At 34.2% G+C, this 18,425-nt stretch overlaps 1 protein-coding gene across 2 annotated transcripts in view; it reads left to right on the forward strand.

The window, feature by feature from the left end:
- The window catches only part of LOC144976357 (neuropilin-1-like), a 60,321-nt gene that overhangs the window by 5,379 nt on the left and 36,517 nt on the right, over positions 1-18,425 (forward strand). For both annotated transcript variants that reach the window (XR_013646096.1, XM_078920610.1), the window contains 3 exons: positions 919-1,048; positions 2,783-2,973; positions 8,338-8,509. Coding sequence is in view for 1 of the 2 variants with exons in the window: in XM_078920610.1 (XP_078776736.1) it covers positions 985-1,048; positions 2,783-2,973; positions 8,338-8,509 (427 nt within the window). In the remaining variant the exon portion in view is untranslated. The remainder of the gene's footprint in view (positions 1-918; positions 1,049-2,782; positions 2,974-8,337; positions 8,510-18,425) is intronic.

Raw genomic sequence — 18,425 nt, forward strand, 5'->3', positions numbered from 1 at the left:
CGACAGTACGATTTTGCTCTATCAGTGCTAATATTAAAAAAAAAAAATTAATAGTAAAAATAAAATTCGTAACGTCAAAGAACAGGACCAATAAAAAAGAAAATAAAAGAGTTTTATTTCGTCCCTCGAAAATATTAGATTTTAGTCCGTTTCAAATACCGACTTAAAAAAAGCACAACAACAACAAAAAAAAAAAAAAAGACTTTTTATTTGTCGCATCAAAGACAAAACAAAACTAGGCCGTCTATAAGTTAGCTATAAAATTATCATGTCACCTACACGCTCCTCTAGACGTGGATATATTCACCCCAATTCACTGCCTGTCTACTGTGCCACAGCCAGCGAGAGAGGGTCGCGAAGTTCGCGCGAGTCGTCGAACACACACCTAGTCAGTAAATAACTAGCATGCACAGAAATATGTGTCGGACCGGACCGGAAGGTTTCTCTCTATTTTGTTACCGACACATATGCATTTCTCCGTCTCTCATTTCTTTTTTACTTGGAGTTATTGTTTCCGTCCAGATGTGATAGGGAACAAAAGTAATGCGAAATAATTATTTTTCTTCGAAATATATATTCTTCTTGGAAAGCTCTCACACGACCGCACCACCTCTTCTTCTTCTTCTTCTTCTTCTTCTTCTTCTTCTTCTTCTTCTTCTTCTTCTTCTTCTTCTTCTTCTTCTTCTTCTTCACGCCATAAAAGATAACATCAAAGCGTTCTTTGTTTTGCGATAATAGAGCTCCAGCTCCTTGTTTCATCGATAAAGAGTTTTAGAAAATGGCAGAACATATCTCATGAAGATTGAATTTTAAAATCTTGGCGACCCACAGACACAATATCAGGTGTCGTTTTTGTTTTATTTTAACTTCGTTTCATTTTCTTAATTATTTAAATGCAATGATGTGTTTTTTTTTCAGATGTGAAGAGCTCTTCATAAATTAACTTGGCAATCCCTTAGAATTTTGTTTGCCCATTCTCTCACCATGGCACACAACGGTATCGTCTTGGTAATATCTTTGATAGCAATACAATGGATCCCGAAAGCAGGTATGTTAAATCACAAAAATGCATTACTTAATTATTGAAATATCTTTATAAAATAAAATAAAATCAATAAAATTCCCTTTATTCATCCCCAAGGGAAAATTTGTCTTTAGGGTCTATTCCAAGGGAAGACTGGAATAACCCAGGCGTCAGCCGCAGAGCAGCGCCGCAAAGTGAGCTGGGGCGAGGTGACTTGCTCAAGGCCACACAACGCAGCGGCGGGTGATTGAACTCGGTACCTTTCGGGTAGGTAGCAAAGACCGTACCACTGAGCCACGCTGCCCCTTATCCGTCAGTCTACCACAACCCCCCCCCCTTCAGCAGGATTGTCACCACGACGTAATAAGTTGGTAGATTAAGGGAAAACGAAAGGAAGAAATGAGTCACTCTGTGATTTAACTCCGTATGTTGTGGAGAAGAAGATCCGATAAAAAGAACACCTATATATGTACACTTATTGTATGAATACATTTTTGAATATATATATATATATATATATTATATATATATATATATATATATATATATATAGATGGATAGACAGATAGATAAATAGATGGATAGATGAATAGTGCTTAATTTCTTGCGGGATAACCTCATTTACATCCTTCGGACCGGAAGGTCCTGGGTTCGAGTCTCCTTCTGAGCGGTGCATTGTTGAGTACCTGAAAAAGGCTCTTTACTCACACTCTCTCACCGTACTCAGGTATAATATGAATACCAACCTGGCGTGATTTTATGTCCTAAAAAATGCTATATCGCCCAACAGACTACAAGACTCGTCTTGCAAATTAAGTTTTGTTGTTGGCTAGGGGCCACTTGTAAAGCGTTTTGAGCTCGTTTAGTGGATATTGCTCTATATAAAAGCTCACGGGCCCGGGGAGGTGGAGGGGGGGGGGTAAACTAACTTTAACGCCATTTTAATACTTTAATTAAAAATTCTAGATGTCATATATTTTATCTATTATAAAGATTTCCTCTTTTCCAATTTCCCTTAAATATTTCCAAAACAGGCCAACACATTTTGGTCTTACTTTAACCCAATGTACTAAAGTAGCAATGACTATCCCGCACAAATCTTTGGGCCTCTTTTTCGCTCACGAAGTGCCCAAATTCGCGGCAAAATATGGGACGAAGCCGTTTCGTATATGCTATTTTTAAAAAATTAATTACGACGCTGTTTATCGATGAATATCACTGAAAGTGGGCACACAGTTAGAAAAAAGGTCATTTTAGATTATGTCAAGCGACAAAACTCGTGCGATTACCGAAAAATCGTTAAAAATAGATGTTTACTCTTTGGAGTAAAATATTCCTAAAACTACCGGGCGTGGAGGTTTTGTCGCTGACAAGGTAATACATGAACATTTCTTCTTTTTGGTTGTAAAATTTCATATGAATATGACGAGTACTTTTCCCGTATTTTACAAAACACCATCCCAAGTTTCAACCTTTTAATCCACTTATTACGCAAGATACAACCAAAGATCGAAAAAAAATTGCCGAAAAAGCGTCCCATATTTTCGCGTTTTTTTTCCTCTTTGCTGGTCATCCAAATAAATGACACCTTTGAAAGTGCATAACTTGTTTATTTATGAATGGATTTTCAAAATTCAAAAACATTTTTAATCAGTGGTGAGAGAGCTTTGATATTAGACAAAAATTTTCTCAAAAAGAGAAAAAGACATTTTTCATAGTCATTGCTAACTAATGTATATCTATATTTATGCATTGCAGTTTATGCATCCTGTCGTCATTCTGATACATCGGAGGATTCTGGATACATGACTTCACCCAACTATCCATCAGAATACGGAAATGATCAAACCTGTAACATCGAGTTGCCCGTTGATATTCATTACGAAATTAAGCTGTGGTTTGATGGCACGTATGAAATGGAAGGAAATTGTCAATATGACTCTTTAAAGGTAATACGGACACCAAAATAGCTCTCAGAATTATAAGTTATGTAAATTTGATATGAGGCTACCATCTTTCGACAATGATGATGATGATGATGATGATGACGACGAAGACGATGACGACGACGACGACGATGATGATGATGATGATGATGATGATGATGATGATGATGATGATGATGATGATGATGATGATGATGATGATGATGATGGTTCAGCTCACCACCTACACAATTTCAATATTTTAGTTGAATACAAAGCTTGTCAATTTGACGTCACAAATTTGTCATTTGAATTTGATATCATTACAAAATTTGTAGAATGCTGGTCTCCCTGTCCCCGCTATGTGTATTATCTTCCTTTAATATCAGCCTATCAAATTCGTCTCAATATAGTAGTGTTTTTTTTACAAAATCGTACAACTTAATATCTTAAAGGGCTGAAAAGAGAATCGTGTAATTTCTATTTGAACGTTTGCGACAAAAGTCTCAACCGATGTTGATATATAAGAATTTTTGTAATTTTGATAAATTATGAAAAACGTCTGGATCAGCAGCTGAAATATTTGCTGTATTGCAACTATTGTATTAATGTTATACATTTATTGACCGTTCTCGGAAAGTGTATTGACCAGTGGACGAATCTCAGAGTTTACGAGATATCACATCGCATATTTTCCTTCCAATGATTATTCAATGATATTACATGGTGACATTTAAAGGAATACAAGAAGTAATAGAAATATGGAATGGCATCCTTTTCGAATTGATTAGTGACGTGTATTATTTTGCGATTACTTCCCTATAATAATAATTAGAATAAAATAATGCTGTGTGTATCAGGCATACGCTATCCTACAAAGATGTCGCAGGAAAGGTTATATGAAAAAAGATTGCACCCAAGAATTTAAAAAATCAAAATCGCGAGCTAATCTGGGAACTTTTCGGTCAGATTCACGCCAATACGACAATGACACACTATTTCTCTGGCCAAAGCAAAAGAGCTTGAGAATGACCAACACAACAATACCTCTCACTCTCGATAACGATATGAAAATTATAAATAAATTTTAAAAAAAAAAAACCAAATCAACATCACTGTCAGAGCTTTCAATTAGAGGAAGGGTACAAGAAAGACAGTTGGAAGATCTCCGTTACAAAAATAAAAAGAAACGGTTGAAAATGTAGAGTCGAATAACATCAAAAGCGGAGGGTTTTAAATCGGTAAGTCATGACAAAATTAAATCGTTTCAAACTCAGTTCTAATACCAACTGTTCGTTTTTTTTTTTTTGCTTTCTGTTGAGAACATCATCCCCAACCCCTCTCTTATAAAAGAAAAATGGATAGTCCTCTTTGACAATGATTTTATTTAGTTCTACATGTGACAAACTTTTTCCCCAACAATTTCGTATCTTTATATAAACTCTTTTATAACAACTGGTTAAATACAACAGACATTGAGTGGGGATTGACTTTATCAAGCATTATTGCTTTTTAAAATAAAATTTTATTTGGTTTCTGTATATGTGATACAGACGTTAAGAATGATCCAAGATGAAAATACAAATTTTAAAAAAGAAGAGAATAGGACATTCTACAACCCGCCAAATCTCACCATAGAAAAATAATGGAAAGATTTAAAAAGTAAAACAAAAAAACTATGTTTAGTGACTCTCATATTTTTATTCATATCATAGAATCAACATTCAACAAACGGATACAATGTCAATATACATAGAAAGAGAAACAGTTTTTTAGCTCTTTGTTTATTGTCACATTTTATTTACAGTAACGATCAATCGTGGAGTAAATTTTTTTGGATAAAGGCTGCTTCGTTTAGACGTAGCATTAATGTACAAAAATTCAATAGTTATCGACGATCATAACGTAATACTGCTTTTGTGCATCCAGTCTTGAAGCCATTGTTCGACTTGAATTCACTAGTTTCTTCTCTGTTCTCCTTATTTAAATCAGCTCCAAGGGGATTGGACATAACCATTATCTATGTTCCTATTTCTTTACACCCAATATCTCGTGTAAGATGTTATGTAGACGTCCTTGATCTTTGTCCAATGTGACTCTACATTTGTGTCCTCCTCGAGATCAGCTAGAGGTTGGCATCTATTGCTCAATTGCAGCATGAACTCCTCATAATTTTCCCCATCTACTACATTCACCTGAGTGTACATTACATAAAATAGGCTCAAGAACCGAACCTTGCGGCGCACCAAAGTCAAAATATTGGGTTTTATACGATATAATATTTACAGTTATTTGTTGGCATATACCATTAAGATAAGACTGAAACCAAGAAAGGAGATTCCAAAGGATATGTTTAATATGCTTATGAGAATTGATCGATTGAGTCGAATGCTGCAACCAGATCGAGAAGAGAAATACATGAAACTAAACCATCGTCGACAGCACTCACAAGTCATTGTATACTTTTAGCAGTGGGGGGGTGGGGGTGGGGATGGGTTGGTGCTATGGTCTATTCTATATGCAAGTTGAAAAGTTTCAATTAGATCATTAAGAGATAGATGTTGTTTCAGTTGAGGTAAAATTACCTTCTCAAGGATTTTTGACAGAAAAGGAAGGTTGGTAATGGGTCTATAATTTTTGAACTCGTTTTTATCCAAGCTGGGCTTTTTCAAAAGAGGGGTCACAACTGCAATGTTAAATGTATCTGGGACAGTGCCCTCCAAAAGTGGCAGGTTGATTATATATGTTATAGAGTCAATGAGGACATCCTTTTTTTCCCGTCAGAAGTCTTGTAGGAATTGGGTCAAAGTCACATTTGGTGGTGAGGGGGGGGGGGGGAGGGGGGGAGGGGGGGGAGATAAAATCATATTTTTAAATGATTTTTTTGGAAACATTATTAAAAGAAGTTAAGTTCTGCCCATTCTGCGAATAATCGGCCATTAATTTTTTTTTGTTAAGACCTTGTCTAACTTTTGACACATTATCATGAAAAAAGTTACAGAAGTTATCAAGGAGATCGTTTGCATTAGCATTGTCCGGGATAAGTGTAGACTTACTTTTGCCTTGTAGTTCATTATACACAGAAAACAACCCTTTTGATGGATTACAACTTTCGATTTTGTAATTATAATATTTGAGACGATCGTTCTTCATGAACCTTTATACGATGCTCTATGTAGATCACGTGGTTTACTGTTAGTCCCGAAGATCCCCATTTCCTCTCGCTGCACGATGTTGTTGCTTAGCTTCGATGGTTGCAGATATTATCCAAGGTGCTGATGGTCTTGTTGGTAGGCGACGGTTTTTCAACGGGCATGATATGATGGTCAAGAACGTCTCGTAACATGTGTAAAATTTATCAGTGATGTCAGTGTTGCTATGCTCGATCAACTCTACCGCTGTCGTTATGTCCGAACGAAAACTGGATGTGTTGATTGCTTTGAGATTCCGTCACATCATCTGCCTTTTTTCCATTAAAATTGGTGGATTCCTGTTACTAATGTTCCTGAGTCCGAAAGTGTATTGTCGACTATTTTAACGGGGTTTTGGGATTTCTCGTCAATTGACGTCATGATCCAATCGATGGTATATCCCGAAATACGATTGGGCTGTTGAACTAAATGAGTAAGTTTGTATCATCCAGAAGAGTTTTCATTTGTTTGGTGTTATCTGTGCTGGCGTTATATAGAGTGATAAAATCACCAGCGATTGTGATGTCACTCTTATCTGTTCTCTCATCGCAAAGTTAAACAACGAATGGGCATGTGAGGGGTCAGAGACGGACAAGATAACGTCAAGTAATGATGATTGAACATTTTCTCGAATCAAAATCAATCCCTCTCTTTTGTTACTGTTATCGTTGTGGAAAACTACATTTACAATTTGGGCAACGCTAGGAAGACTTGTAACTGAAGGGCTCAAAGGAAGAATGCCTACGATTAAGTTTTTGATGTCAAAATGAAATTATACTTATAAACCCGATTATCAGTCAATGTCTGTTATACTCAATCAGTTGTTTTAAAAGAGTTTATACGAAGAGAAGTAATTGCTGCAAGAAAAGTATGTCACATGTCGAACTAAAAAAATCAGTGTCAAGGAGGATTTTTTTAAAAAAGGTGAGCGGATATGTATCTGGACAGAAAGCAAATGCCGAACAGTTGGTTATGGTACTGAGTTTGAAAGGTTTTAACTTTAATCTGACTTACTGCTTTAGAACCCTCGGATGTTGGGGTCATCCAACTAAACAGTTCAACCGTTCCATTCTATTTTGTTGCGATCCTTCTGCGGTCTTTTGTGTGTGCCATTCCTCTAATGTTTGAAATCTCTTGACAGTGATATTAGTCTAGTTTTATTATTGATTTTTTTTGTTTATAATTTCACATCATTATCAAGAGTGAGAGATGATGTTGTTGGTCATTCCGAGCTCTTTTGTTTTGATCGGATGTGACAGTTTCCACATTAGCTCGCGAATTTGAATTTTTGAGTTTTTGGGTGCAATTTTTTCTATATAATCTTTCCTGCGATAACTTTGTAGGATAGCGTATGCCTAATACAAACAATAATATTTAATATAGACCATGCCTAATACACTCACTAATATTTCATTATAGTCATTCATCATTAAAAGGATGTGGTCGAAAAGAAATACATATTTACTACTAGTTAATCCGATAATGATGCGCTTCCGTGGTTACGAACACCTTAAAATAGGAGGCATTCCATCTTTCTGTACAACTACAACACCCTTTCATTTAAAAGTCACTTGTTAAATGAAACAATGCCTTGGGTATCGATATTGATTTTAATTTTCTTACTTGGCTATTAAACTTTATAAAACTATTATTGAATTAATTGTCAGCACAACACAGCTCTTAGAGAACTATCCTAGGTTGCTGGTCGTTATGGAATAACCAATGTGAACATATTGGAAGGTCCAATAACCAAACAATTATCGGCTTGATTTAACATTGTTGTAGTGAAAATATTTCGAGTGTTTAAATAGTATTTCCATTGCAACAACGGGCTCATATCAATTTGGGTTATCAGACCTGCAAATAAGTACTTGTAGGAAGCAACTGAATTTGATTATAAGCGAAGTTGTCAATAATCAGTCACGAACGTCACTGATGCGATTAATATCGTTTTGATAAATATGTTACAAAATTCTAATTCTTTATAGAAAATATGGTTTAGGACGACGTATACATAATGTATGAAGGCCTGACACCCGAACCCATTTATGGATCTATACTGGTCAACTGTTTTAACTTTACTCAAAGAACGGTGGTTTGTAACATAAGGTAGTGGACAAAGTGTGCTATTGATGGTGATGTTGGGTTTTGTGATTTTGATTATTCTTAAATATTTTTTTGTATTTCACTCCATAAGGTTTACGAGTATAACCGTATGACAGAAGGATACGACCTTACACAGACTTGGTGTGGTGATGATCGTCCCCAACCCTATGTGACTATATCATCTCGTATAAAATTGAAATTTGAAAGTGATGGATCAAATGTCAATGTATATTCCGGTTTTAAGCTTCGCTGGAAAAAAGCCGGTGTGTATACTCTCTCTCTCTCCCTCTCTCTCTCTCTCTCTCTCTCTCTCTCTCTCTCTCTCTCTCTCTCTCTCTCTCTCTCCCTCTCTCTCTTTCTCTCTCTCTTTCTCTCCCCCCCTCTCTCTCTCACTCTCTCTCTCTCTCTCTCTCTCTCTCTCTCTCTCTCTCTCTCTCTCTCTCTCTATATTATATATATATATATATATATATATATATATACATTATATATATATATTTATACATATTATATATTATTATACATATATATATATATATATTCACATACACACACACACACACACACACACACTCACACATATATATATATAAGGTAGTGTGCCCAAATTTCGACACACAGTGACTTTGGTTTTTCTTTTGTTCTTTGTTTAAAACCTTACCACTCATTTTGTTTTCAAGCTGTCGACGTACGGTTTCTACCATAATATAGATAAATGAATTTTCTTTAATATCATATAAATTTATATGTTCTACCGTTCTATTTACGCTTGAAATTTACATTTTTTGAGGTGTGTAATTTTTTTTCTGGTTGTAGCCCTAAGGTCGACACTGGGTCCTTAAGTTCGATACTCTAGTGGCAATAATTTCGACACCTAACGTCAGGAGTTCTAGACATGTAGTAGAGGCGTATCCTAAATTAGAGGTCCACTGCCCTTTTCTCTCAGTCTTATTTCAACGATATATTTTTATCTCACCAAAATGATCAATCATGACACAAAATGAGATTGTCCTTAAATATGTATCACTTCTTCTTCTTCGTCTTCTTCTTCTTCTTCTTCTTCTTCCTTCTTCTTTTCTTCTTCTTCTTCTTCTTCTTCTTCTTCTTCTTCTTCTTCTTCTTCTTCTTCTTCTTCTTCTTCTTCTTCTTCTTCTTCTTCTTCTTCTTCTTCTTCTTCTTCTTCTTCTTCTTCTTCTTCTTCTTCTTCTTCTTCTTCTTCTTCTTCTTCTTCTTCTTCTTCTTCTTCTTCTTCTTCTTCTTCTTCTTCTTCTTCTTCTTCCTCTTCTCTATCTATTTCACACACACTTTCATTTTCTGTACGTGTGAATGGCAACAGTATTCAATCAGTGTACACAGAATTCTTTGTAATTTAACTGTAAACAGATATATTAATAGCCCTCTGTCTCAAGCGGTGTTATGTCGGCGTGAAACATAGATTTAGAATTTGAAGTCACAAAAGTTGATTTGAATTGATTTGGCCCAAAAGAAAGAATAGTTTGTATAATCTTCTTAAAGCCCGGGGTTCCCAATGGCTCATTTGGTAGAGCAGTCGCTACACAAGGAACTTTTAATGATTTTTTAAATACATCCTCAATAAATTTATTAGTCTCACCAGCCAACAGAGCAATTCAGAACCGGAAAGCTTAACATAAAAAGTTTACTTTTCAATAAAAAATCCATCTTCTGCATTAACAGGAGATTTACATAAGTCAGTATTGTAAATATAGTGAATGCTCTCACTGAAGTGTAGTAATTTCAATCAACAATACTGTCAATTATTTTTCAGACTATTGCATGATCAGCATGTTTGGTTTCTCCTGGCTGATACATTTTATCTATTGAAATGTATCCGTAATCACCGGATTACCAAGGAAATATAAGAATCCCTTCATAATTCAACAGTCCGGTTATTTTATATGTTAAAAAGCCTCATCAAAAAGAAAAATGCAGAATATTAAAATCCATCCTTTCATCTTATACGTCTAATAATCATCCAAGGTTACATGTTCAAAATGTAGACGTCTTACAAATTTTAATAAAAATTCAGGTCCTCTGAGAATCCAAGGATTCAAATGACAGTGGATCTCATAACTGCATGCCATCCTCTCTTTATTGTTTGTTTTGAATATGTTATTATTTATAAGCTTCAGAGAAGGAGAACTTCCGGTCTATTGGCAATCATCAGGGGGCAAGTACTTTTATTGCTGCTTGCGATGAATTTTCTGCCAGTAAAAAGCGTCTAAAGCGTTATGCTGCCTCATGGAATGCTTTGAAGAGGAATCATTAACTGATCATAAATGTCATTTTCCTCCAGTCTGCGAAGGTTGGAGCATGCCTTTCCCGAGTCTTCCCTTGTAGTCAAATATCATTTAGTGCCTCGTCGGTGAGAGTAAATTTGGTTTTCCACCTCTCATCTTTCCCTTTACTTGGGCCCAAATGGGCTCGATTGGATTGCTCTGATAACGATATGAGGGACGTCGCGCAACCTCTTGTCAAAACTCATTGACTGGACAGTCTGCTTTGCAAACTGTTTCTGGTTTGTTTCTTTTCACTAAGAGTATAGTAGGGCCTTTGATAAATAGTTAGAATATAAAGTGCGGTCTAACTAGAGCCATGAAATCATATCAGTTTTTATAGTTGCCGAAGTTGGAGCATTGAGGTGATCATGGGTCACCAAATTGAAGTGTGGATAATCATCTTCTCGGGGTTGTGTGTGAAATTCCAATTCCATAGCCGTCTTCTCTAATGGTCTATCGATAGATACATGTAATTTCTTTTCGAAGCTTTACAAGGCTGTCGTATCATATCGTATAGTTTAAAATTGTACTTTAAATGCTATGTGAAACGTTATTGCATAGATACAATTTTTCAAAGAATATATACAGCATTCATTGTTAATATGACAATATTGAGTATATTATTATCGATATTTCAAATGATTTAAAACTAGAGAAGTCATATCGGGAATTGCGGCAGGATGAAGATAATAAGCAATAAATCATAAATTCAACATATATGGAAAACTACATAAGTTGAAAGTTTATAGCAGTTACAGCAAATTCTGAAACAAGTAATATGTAAACTCATAATCACTAGCTGGAACTACGTGTCAGCACGAGATTTTTTTGGAAAAGAAAACGATGAATTCATCTCATACTTTGTGGTGCATAACTTGTTTACATTTTTTTACAGTGTATAATCTCGAATTTTATGACAGCGGTTTTGATATTGTTTTTTATAGTTCTTAAAGAAGAAAACTTTTTTGATATGACCTCAACACGGTTTAAAATCTATATTTAGTTAAGAAAAATTGATTCAAAGGTTGACACAAATTTTTACAACTTTTGATAGAGGAACAGCTGAGAAAAACAAAAACAAAAAACAACACCCGCCATAATAAAAAAGCTGACTTTAATTACTCACAAAACATATGAAAAGATTATCCAAGAAACTGCCTTTACTTTTAATTCTAATTCTATTTCAAAACTAACCAAAGTACTTAAAATCATTCAAACCATCCGATGATGAAATAGTGCAGGGCAAAGTCAAATTCATCTCCTTTTTCAAAAACAAAAGAGGGATCTCAATATTTTAATGGTACTCAATTTTCTATGTTCCATACAGTCTCTCAATGTTTCTTAAATGATATCATTTTAAAACAACCAAAATCGTGTGAACTTGACTTTCTACCTTCAAGCAACCTTAATGTGTTGCTTACTTAAATGACTGATATCATAAATACTTCTCTTCGTAAAGGTATTGATCCATCACCATTTAAAGCTGCATTAGTAAAACCAATTTTAAAACGCATCTCAAGACCAGAATACTTTGAAAAACTACGTGCCTGTCTTTGCGTTTTTTGGCCAAATATGTATGAATTGAAACAGACTCAAGCTGAATGAAGATGAAACAGAAGTAATTTCGCTATCAAACCTATAAGTAACCATGACATGGAGAATTACAAAATTACAGTCAGGGACAGTAAAGTCAACCATTCTTCCTATATAAAGAATATTGGAGTTTGTTTCAATTTAAGCCTCTCAATTACACCCTTCATCGATCATTTTATCAGAAATATATATTATAAAATTTTTAAAAAATTGCTCCAGTTAGTAATGTTGTACCCAAAACTTTTGCATCTCTTCCAGTGAATGGTCTTGTTATTTCGAAACTCCACTTTTAACTTCGTTCTGTATCTGCTAATGTATAATCTGAAGAGTCTCCAGACTGTTCAAAACAATGCAACAAGACTTGTGCTTAGAGTTAGGCTTTGATTCGGCCGCCTCTCTGCTGCAAGACCGATACTGGTTCCCAGTGACAAAAGGAGTAATCATAAGATCTTAACAATTGTGTTTTAAGACTTGGCATGACAGCATCACTTATTATATGAATGACTTGTTGTGCCCATATGTAATAAACAGAACGTTGCGCCCGAGTCACGACAATAAAGTTTTACAAAGACCCAATATGCACAAACCAATTGGCGAGTAATCTTTTTACAGTTCATTACCGTATTTCTGGAATTGCCCACCCTGTTATATTCGAGATTTAGATTTTTTTTATATCTTTTAAATCCCATCTCAAGACAAGCTTCTAGGTTCCAAATTGTAAAGTATGGATTGGCCTGATGGCATTTTTAATATGTATGATTACTTGTATGTCGTTAAACAAAGAGGTCTCTCTAGTTTGTTTAAGGGAAAACTTAGTATAACTTACGCATGATTTTTGAATTACAATGTGTATGTTGTATCGTAAAATCAACATGTCTTGAGTACTGTAAACATTGGTGTGATTAGATTGTAGTTATTTTCTTTGTCTTAACCTCACATGTAAAGTTCCAAGAGCTTTATTGTTCGGGTGATACGCTATATAAGATATATATATATATATATATATATATATATATATATATATATATATATATATATATATATATATATATATATGCGTCTCTCTTTTTCTCTCCATGTGTGTCAGTTTGTGTGTGTGTGTGTGTGTGTGTGTGCGTGTGTGTTTGTATGTGTTAAGCACGTTATTTTCTCTTTGTGTTCTGTTTTAAAAAAAATCAAAATACAAACAATGCCATGCCGACTGATGACATAGTACACAAACAGTTGCAGATCGATCGGTGATGTAGTTCACAAAAAAATATCCAACTCATGACCTTTAAAGGAACAATATATGACATTGAATAAACTTTATTATAATTACCATTATTATTATTATTATTATTATTATTATTATTATTATTATTATTATTATTATTATTATTATTATTATTATTTATTATTATTATTATTATTATTATTATTTTTATTATTATTATTATTATTATTATTATTATATACTACTACTACTATACTATTATTATTATTATTATTATTATTATTATTATTATTATTATTATTATTATTATTATTATTATTATATTATTATTATTATTATTATTTTTATTATTATTATTATTATTATTATTATTATTATTATTATTATTATTATTATTATTATTATTATTATTATTATTATTATTATTATTATTATTGTCACAGTAAAGGTTGTTCACAATTATCTTATTAAATTTTATTTTATTAAGAACTGAATTCATCTCACTCCAGTTATATTTCGGTAGGCTTAGATAAACTTTACCTTCTTATATTAGATCGTCTTTCCTTTTATAGCCTTCCCTCGAATTAATTTCTAATTAGTGAATACTTTTCGTTCTACATTCTGTCACGTAGCCACTTATTATAAAAGCTGATAGGTCTAACATTCGACACTCAATTCTCTTCACAATCTATGCCGGACGGCCAGTCGCTCTATTCCTTCTATATACTGGAAGATTTTTATCTTTTGGGACTTTGTAGATATTATATCTACACCATTAAGACGCCGGAGCTTTTAACTTTGATTGTATAATCTTCAAGGATCAAATCCGAGCCCGCTGTCAAAGGATTACATATTAACCCCTTACCAATTACCTGGAAGTGGAATTTTACGAGTCCGATCCTGTTATCAGAGGAATAGATCATCCAAGCCCATCAACTGCCTGGAAACGTAAACTTACGAACCTGACATATTATCATAAGTTACGTAAAATATTCATATCTCTATTTGTAACTGCCACGATCACGGTTTATCTCTTTTAATTAAATTTCATCATTATTTTTATTTCATTGTCAACAAATCGTTAATTGTTTTTCATTTATAGTAACTAGTAAATTCTGGGGCCTCACTCTACATATATCTTTATGCATAGTCGAGTAGCTCTTTACTCACTTGAGACCATGACATTTTGGAGGGGACACATATAAAGAATTGAATTTATTTAGTTACATATATCTATTTCATCTAACTTAAAAGTTTAAATTGTAAAACTCTTAATTGCCCCACTTGATCATATTTTAATTGAACTCCCTATTTACAGGATTAATTTTTTTTCTTTTTCATTTCTTCATTTAAATGGAATAGCAATTTATCCATTCATTCTTTCATTCAAATTGAATAGCATTTTATTGATTCATTCCTTAATTCATTTATTCATTTATAAATTATTCATTCATTCATTGTTCATTCATTTTTTTATTCATTCATTCATTGTTCATTCATTTATTTATTCATTCATCCATTCATTCGTTTATTCACTCATTTATCCAATCATTCATACATTAATTCCTCCCTTCATTCTTTCATTCATACATTATCCATTCATTCATTCATCTATTCACTCAGTTTTTCATTCATTCATTCATTCCTTGTCCACTTTGAAATTACATCACTCATTTCATTTTGTTGTTTGCCTCATTCATGAATTGTTTTCAATATGTTTACATTCCATAACGATTCATTAACCTATCATCCAATCACTCAGTGTTGTGAACACATTTTGTAACTATTGTAAATCTTACGATATTTTATTGTTTTGTATTTCAGACATCACTGTTAAACACTCTTCAATGCCTAATTACAATTGTTGAACAACCATTGAACAAGAGAGAGGTCCCAGCCACGAACTGAGTTGGTAAATATATCCTTCATTATTCTCTTTTACATGAGTTGGGCATCACATAGTAACTATAGACATCGTGATTTGTTTTGCATAGTGATTTGTTTTAAATGCATTTTTGGCATATTACTGTTACCGAAAACCACTTATATATTATGTTCTGAAAAGTGAGTCTTTAAAAACTAAATAATAATAAAAGGAGTCTACTAGCCGTCGTGTTATATTTAGTGATAGATAACTTGGGATTATTTTGGCATCCTATTATTGTTATCACACTCTAGTATATTAGCGTCATTGCGAATAATTGTACACAAACTAACGACGAGTCACACACATTGGTGATACATTTTTCGTAGTAACATAGTTTAGAGTACACGCGATTGACACATTGTTATTGACTCAAGTCATAACTCCGCATTGTATTGACACATTGCTTTATAAGATATAACGATAAAAGGCATCAAATTCAACATACATGATAAGTTGAAATAAAAGAGAGAGATTTCTAAAAATAGAACAGTTCATTCCAGTAAGTGTAAATAAATAAAACAGTCAGTAACAGTATCCTGTCAATATAATATATATAAAATATCGTAACTAATTTATTGCAACATGGAAGCATATAAAAGATACTTAAGTCTCGCAAAGGACTTAGAAATATCACAGGAAAGAATATTTTCATGGTGCGAAGAGAAAGTAAAAGAAGAAAAAGAACATGAAGAAAGAATTCGTAGAGAAGAAAATGAAGAAAGAATTCGTAGAGAAGAAAATGAAGAAAGAATTCGTAGAGAAGAAAGTGAAGAAAGAATTCGTAGAGAAGAAAATGAAGAAAGAATTCGTAGAGAAGAAAAAGAACATGAAGAAAGAATACGTAGAGAAGAACGAGAAGAAAGAGTCCAAGAAAGGGAACTAAAAAGACAAATAGCTTTAGCAGAAGAAGAAACCAAAAGGACCCAAATGATGCTGGAAATTGAAAAAAACAAAAACCGGTCATGAAAGAAAACATAATAATAGTGATGAATTTTTCGTGAAACTTCCACGCATGCCAACATACGATGAACGCTCAGACTGTCTAGAATCCTTCTTACACCGATTCGAAGTTCAGGCTAAAGGTTATCGTTGGCCAGAAAGCAAATGGGCCACAGCCTTGATTAACTGCTTATCTGGAGAACCGCTAAAAGTTTTCTATACCTTAACAACTGAAGATGCAGATGACTATGGAAAAATTAAAGACGCTCTACTAAAAAGATTTAGATTAACGGAAGATGGTTACCAGGAAAGGTTTCACACTGCAAAACCGGAAAGTGGAGAAGACTTTAATACATTCGTGAACCGAATTACTCAATTTCTAAATCGGTGGCTTGAGTTGGCAAACGCAAAACAAGACGACTTTGCAGGCCTTTACTTTCTCACGCTGAAGAATCGAATCTATCAAGCTTGCAACCCAGATTTAGTCGCATTCTTTAAAGAGAGAAAGCCAAAAAACTTGGACAAATTAAAAACCTACGCAGAAAACTTTAACAGCGCACATCCATTGACACCCCTTAGCAGAACATTGAAGGAACCATACTACGCTGCCGCTGCTCAGAGTCCATGTACACCTAAAGTTCAGTACTCAAATAGAACGAGCCAATCAATCACTCGGAACACGCAAGTGAAACAAGATGATCATAGTAACAAACCATGGAACAAACAGTTCAATAGAGACCATAGCCGACCCTATCAAAACAAAACAAGAAATAGCACTGACAATAATACTGAGTATAAGAAAACCAACAAACCTATAATTAAATGTCAATATTGTGGATTGAAAGGCCACACAGCAGACAAATGTTACAAAATCGTGGGATATCCAAAAGAAACTGCAAATGCATCACTCCAAACAAGTGTAAACAATCATACACGAGTAATGTCAGGAGAAAATATAAATGTGTATTGCGTGAAAGGTATGTCACTTTTAACACAAACTCACAAATCAGGATCGCTATTTTTTTGTGAAGGCAAAGCTAATGGAACTGATTGCAAAATATTGAGAGACACAGGATGCAGTACAGTAGGAATAAAAGCATCTTTGGTCAATGACGAAGACAAAACTGGAAAAACGGTACAATGCATCACATTCAGTGGCACAGTCGAAACCTTTGAAACAGCTAATGTGTACATAGAAACCCCATACTATACAGGAATAGTGGAATGGTGTATACTTCCCAACCCCGTCGCTGATGTTATTGTTGGCAATATAAAAGGTCTTAAAGACAACCCAACAGATGTAAAAGAATGGTCATTAACCCAAGAAACAGCTTGTCTAGCAGAAACAAGAAAGATGACTAAGACAACAGAGAAGCCAATGACTATTTCTCTTGAACCACAACAATTTGACAGGAACAGGTTCATCGAAGAACAGAAAAAGGACCCGACTTTAACATCATATTTCAATATCGCAAACAAAGGGACGAAATCAAAAGTTGAATACATCATTGAAAAAGATATTCTGTTCAGGTTACATAGGAAAAGAAACAAAATAGCTAAACAACTGGTCACGCCGAGTATTTACAGAAACAAAATCCTTGGAATAGCGCACGATTCAATAACTTCTGGACATCTTGGGAGCTCTTCCACATTGAAGAGAATATCCGAGAATTTCACATGGCCTGGAATTACAAAAGACGTCCGAGAATATGTGAAATCTTGTGACACATGCCAAAGAAGAGTCGCAAAAGGCAGAATACCGAGATTGCCATTAGAGACAACCCCAGTTATTGAAAAAGTTTTTCAAAAAGTTGCAATTGACATTATAGGCCCTTTAACAAAATTAGATAGAAACCATACACACATACTAACACTAGTCGATTACGCAACCAGGTGGCCAGAAGCGATAGCATTGAAATCAACTACATCGGATCACATAGCTGAAGCATTGATGACAATTTTTACTAGAATAGGCATACCAAATGAGATACTGTCGGACAATGGACCCCAATTTACATCACATATGATGCATGAAACCATGAAACTCATGGGAATCCAACACTCATTCACAACTCCCTACCACCCCAAGCAAATGGTCTTTGTGAAAGATTTAATGGCACTCTAAAGAATATGTTAAGAAAAGTGTCAGCAGAAAAACCAGATGATTGGGACAGATACTTACCAGCAATCCTATTTGCATATAGAGA

The sequence above is a fragment of the Berghia stephanieae genome, chromosome 7 (assembly GCF_034508935.2).
Source record: "Berghia stephanieae isolate SIO BIC M18660-M18661 chromosome 7, UCSD_Bste_1.3, whole genome shotgun sequence".
NCBI lineage: Eukaryota > Metazoa > Mollusca > Gastropoda > Nudibranchia > Aeolidiidae > Berghia > Berghia stephanieae.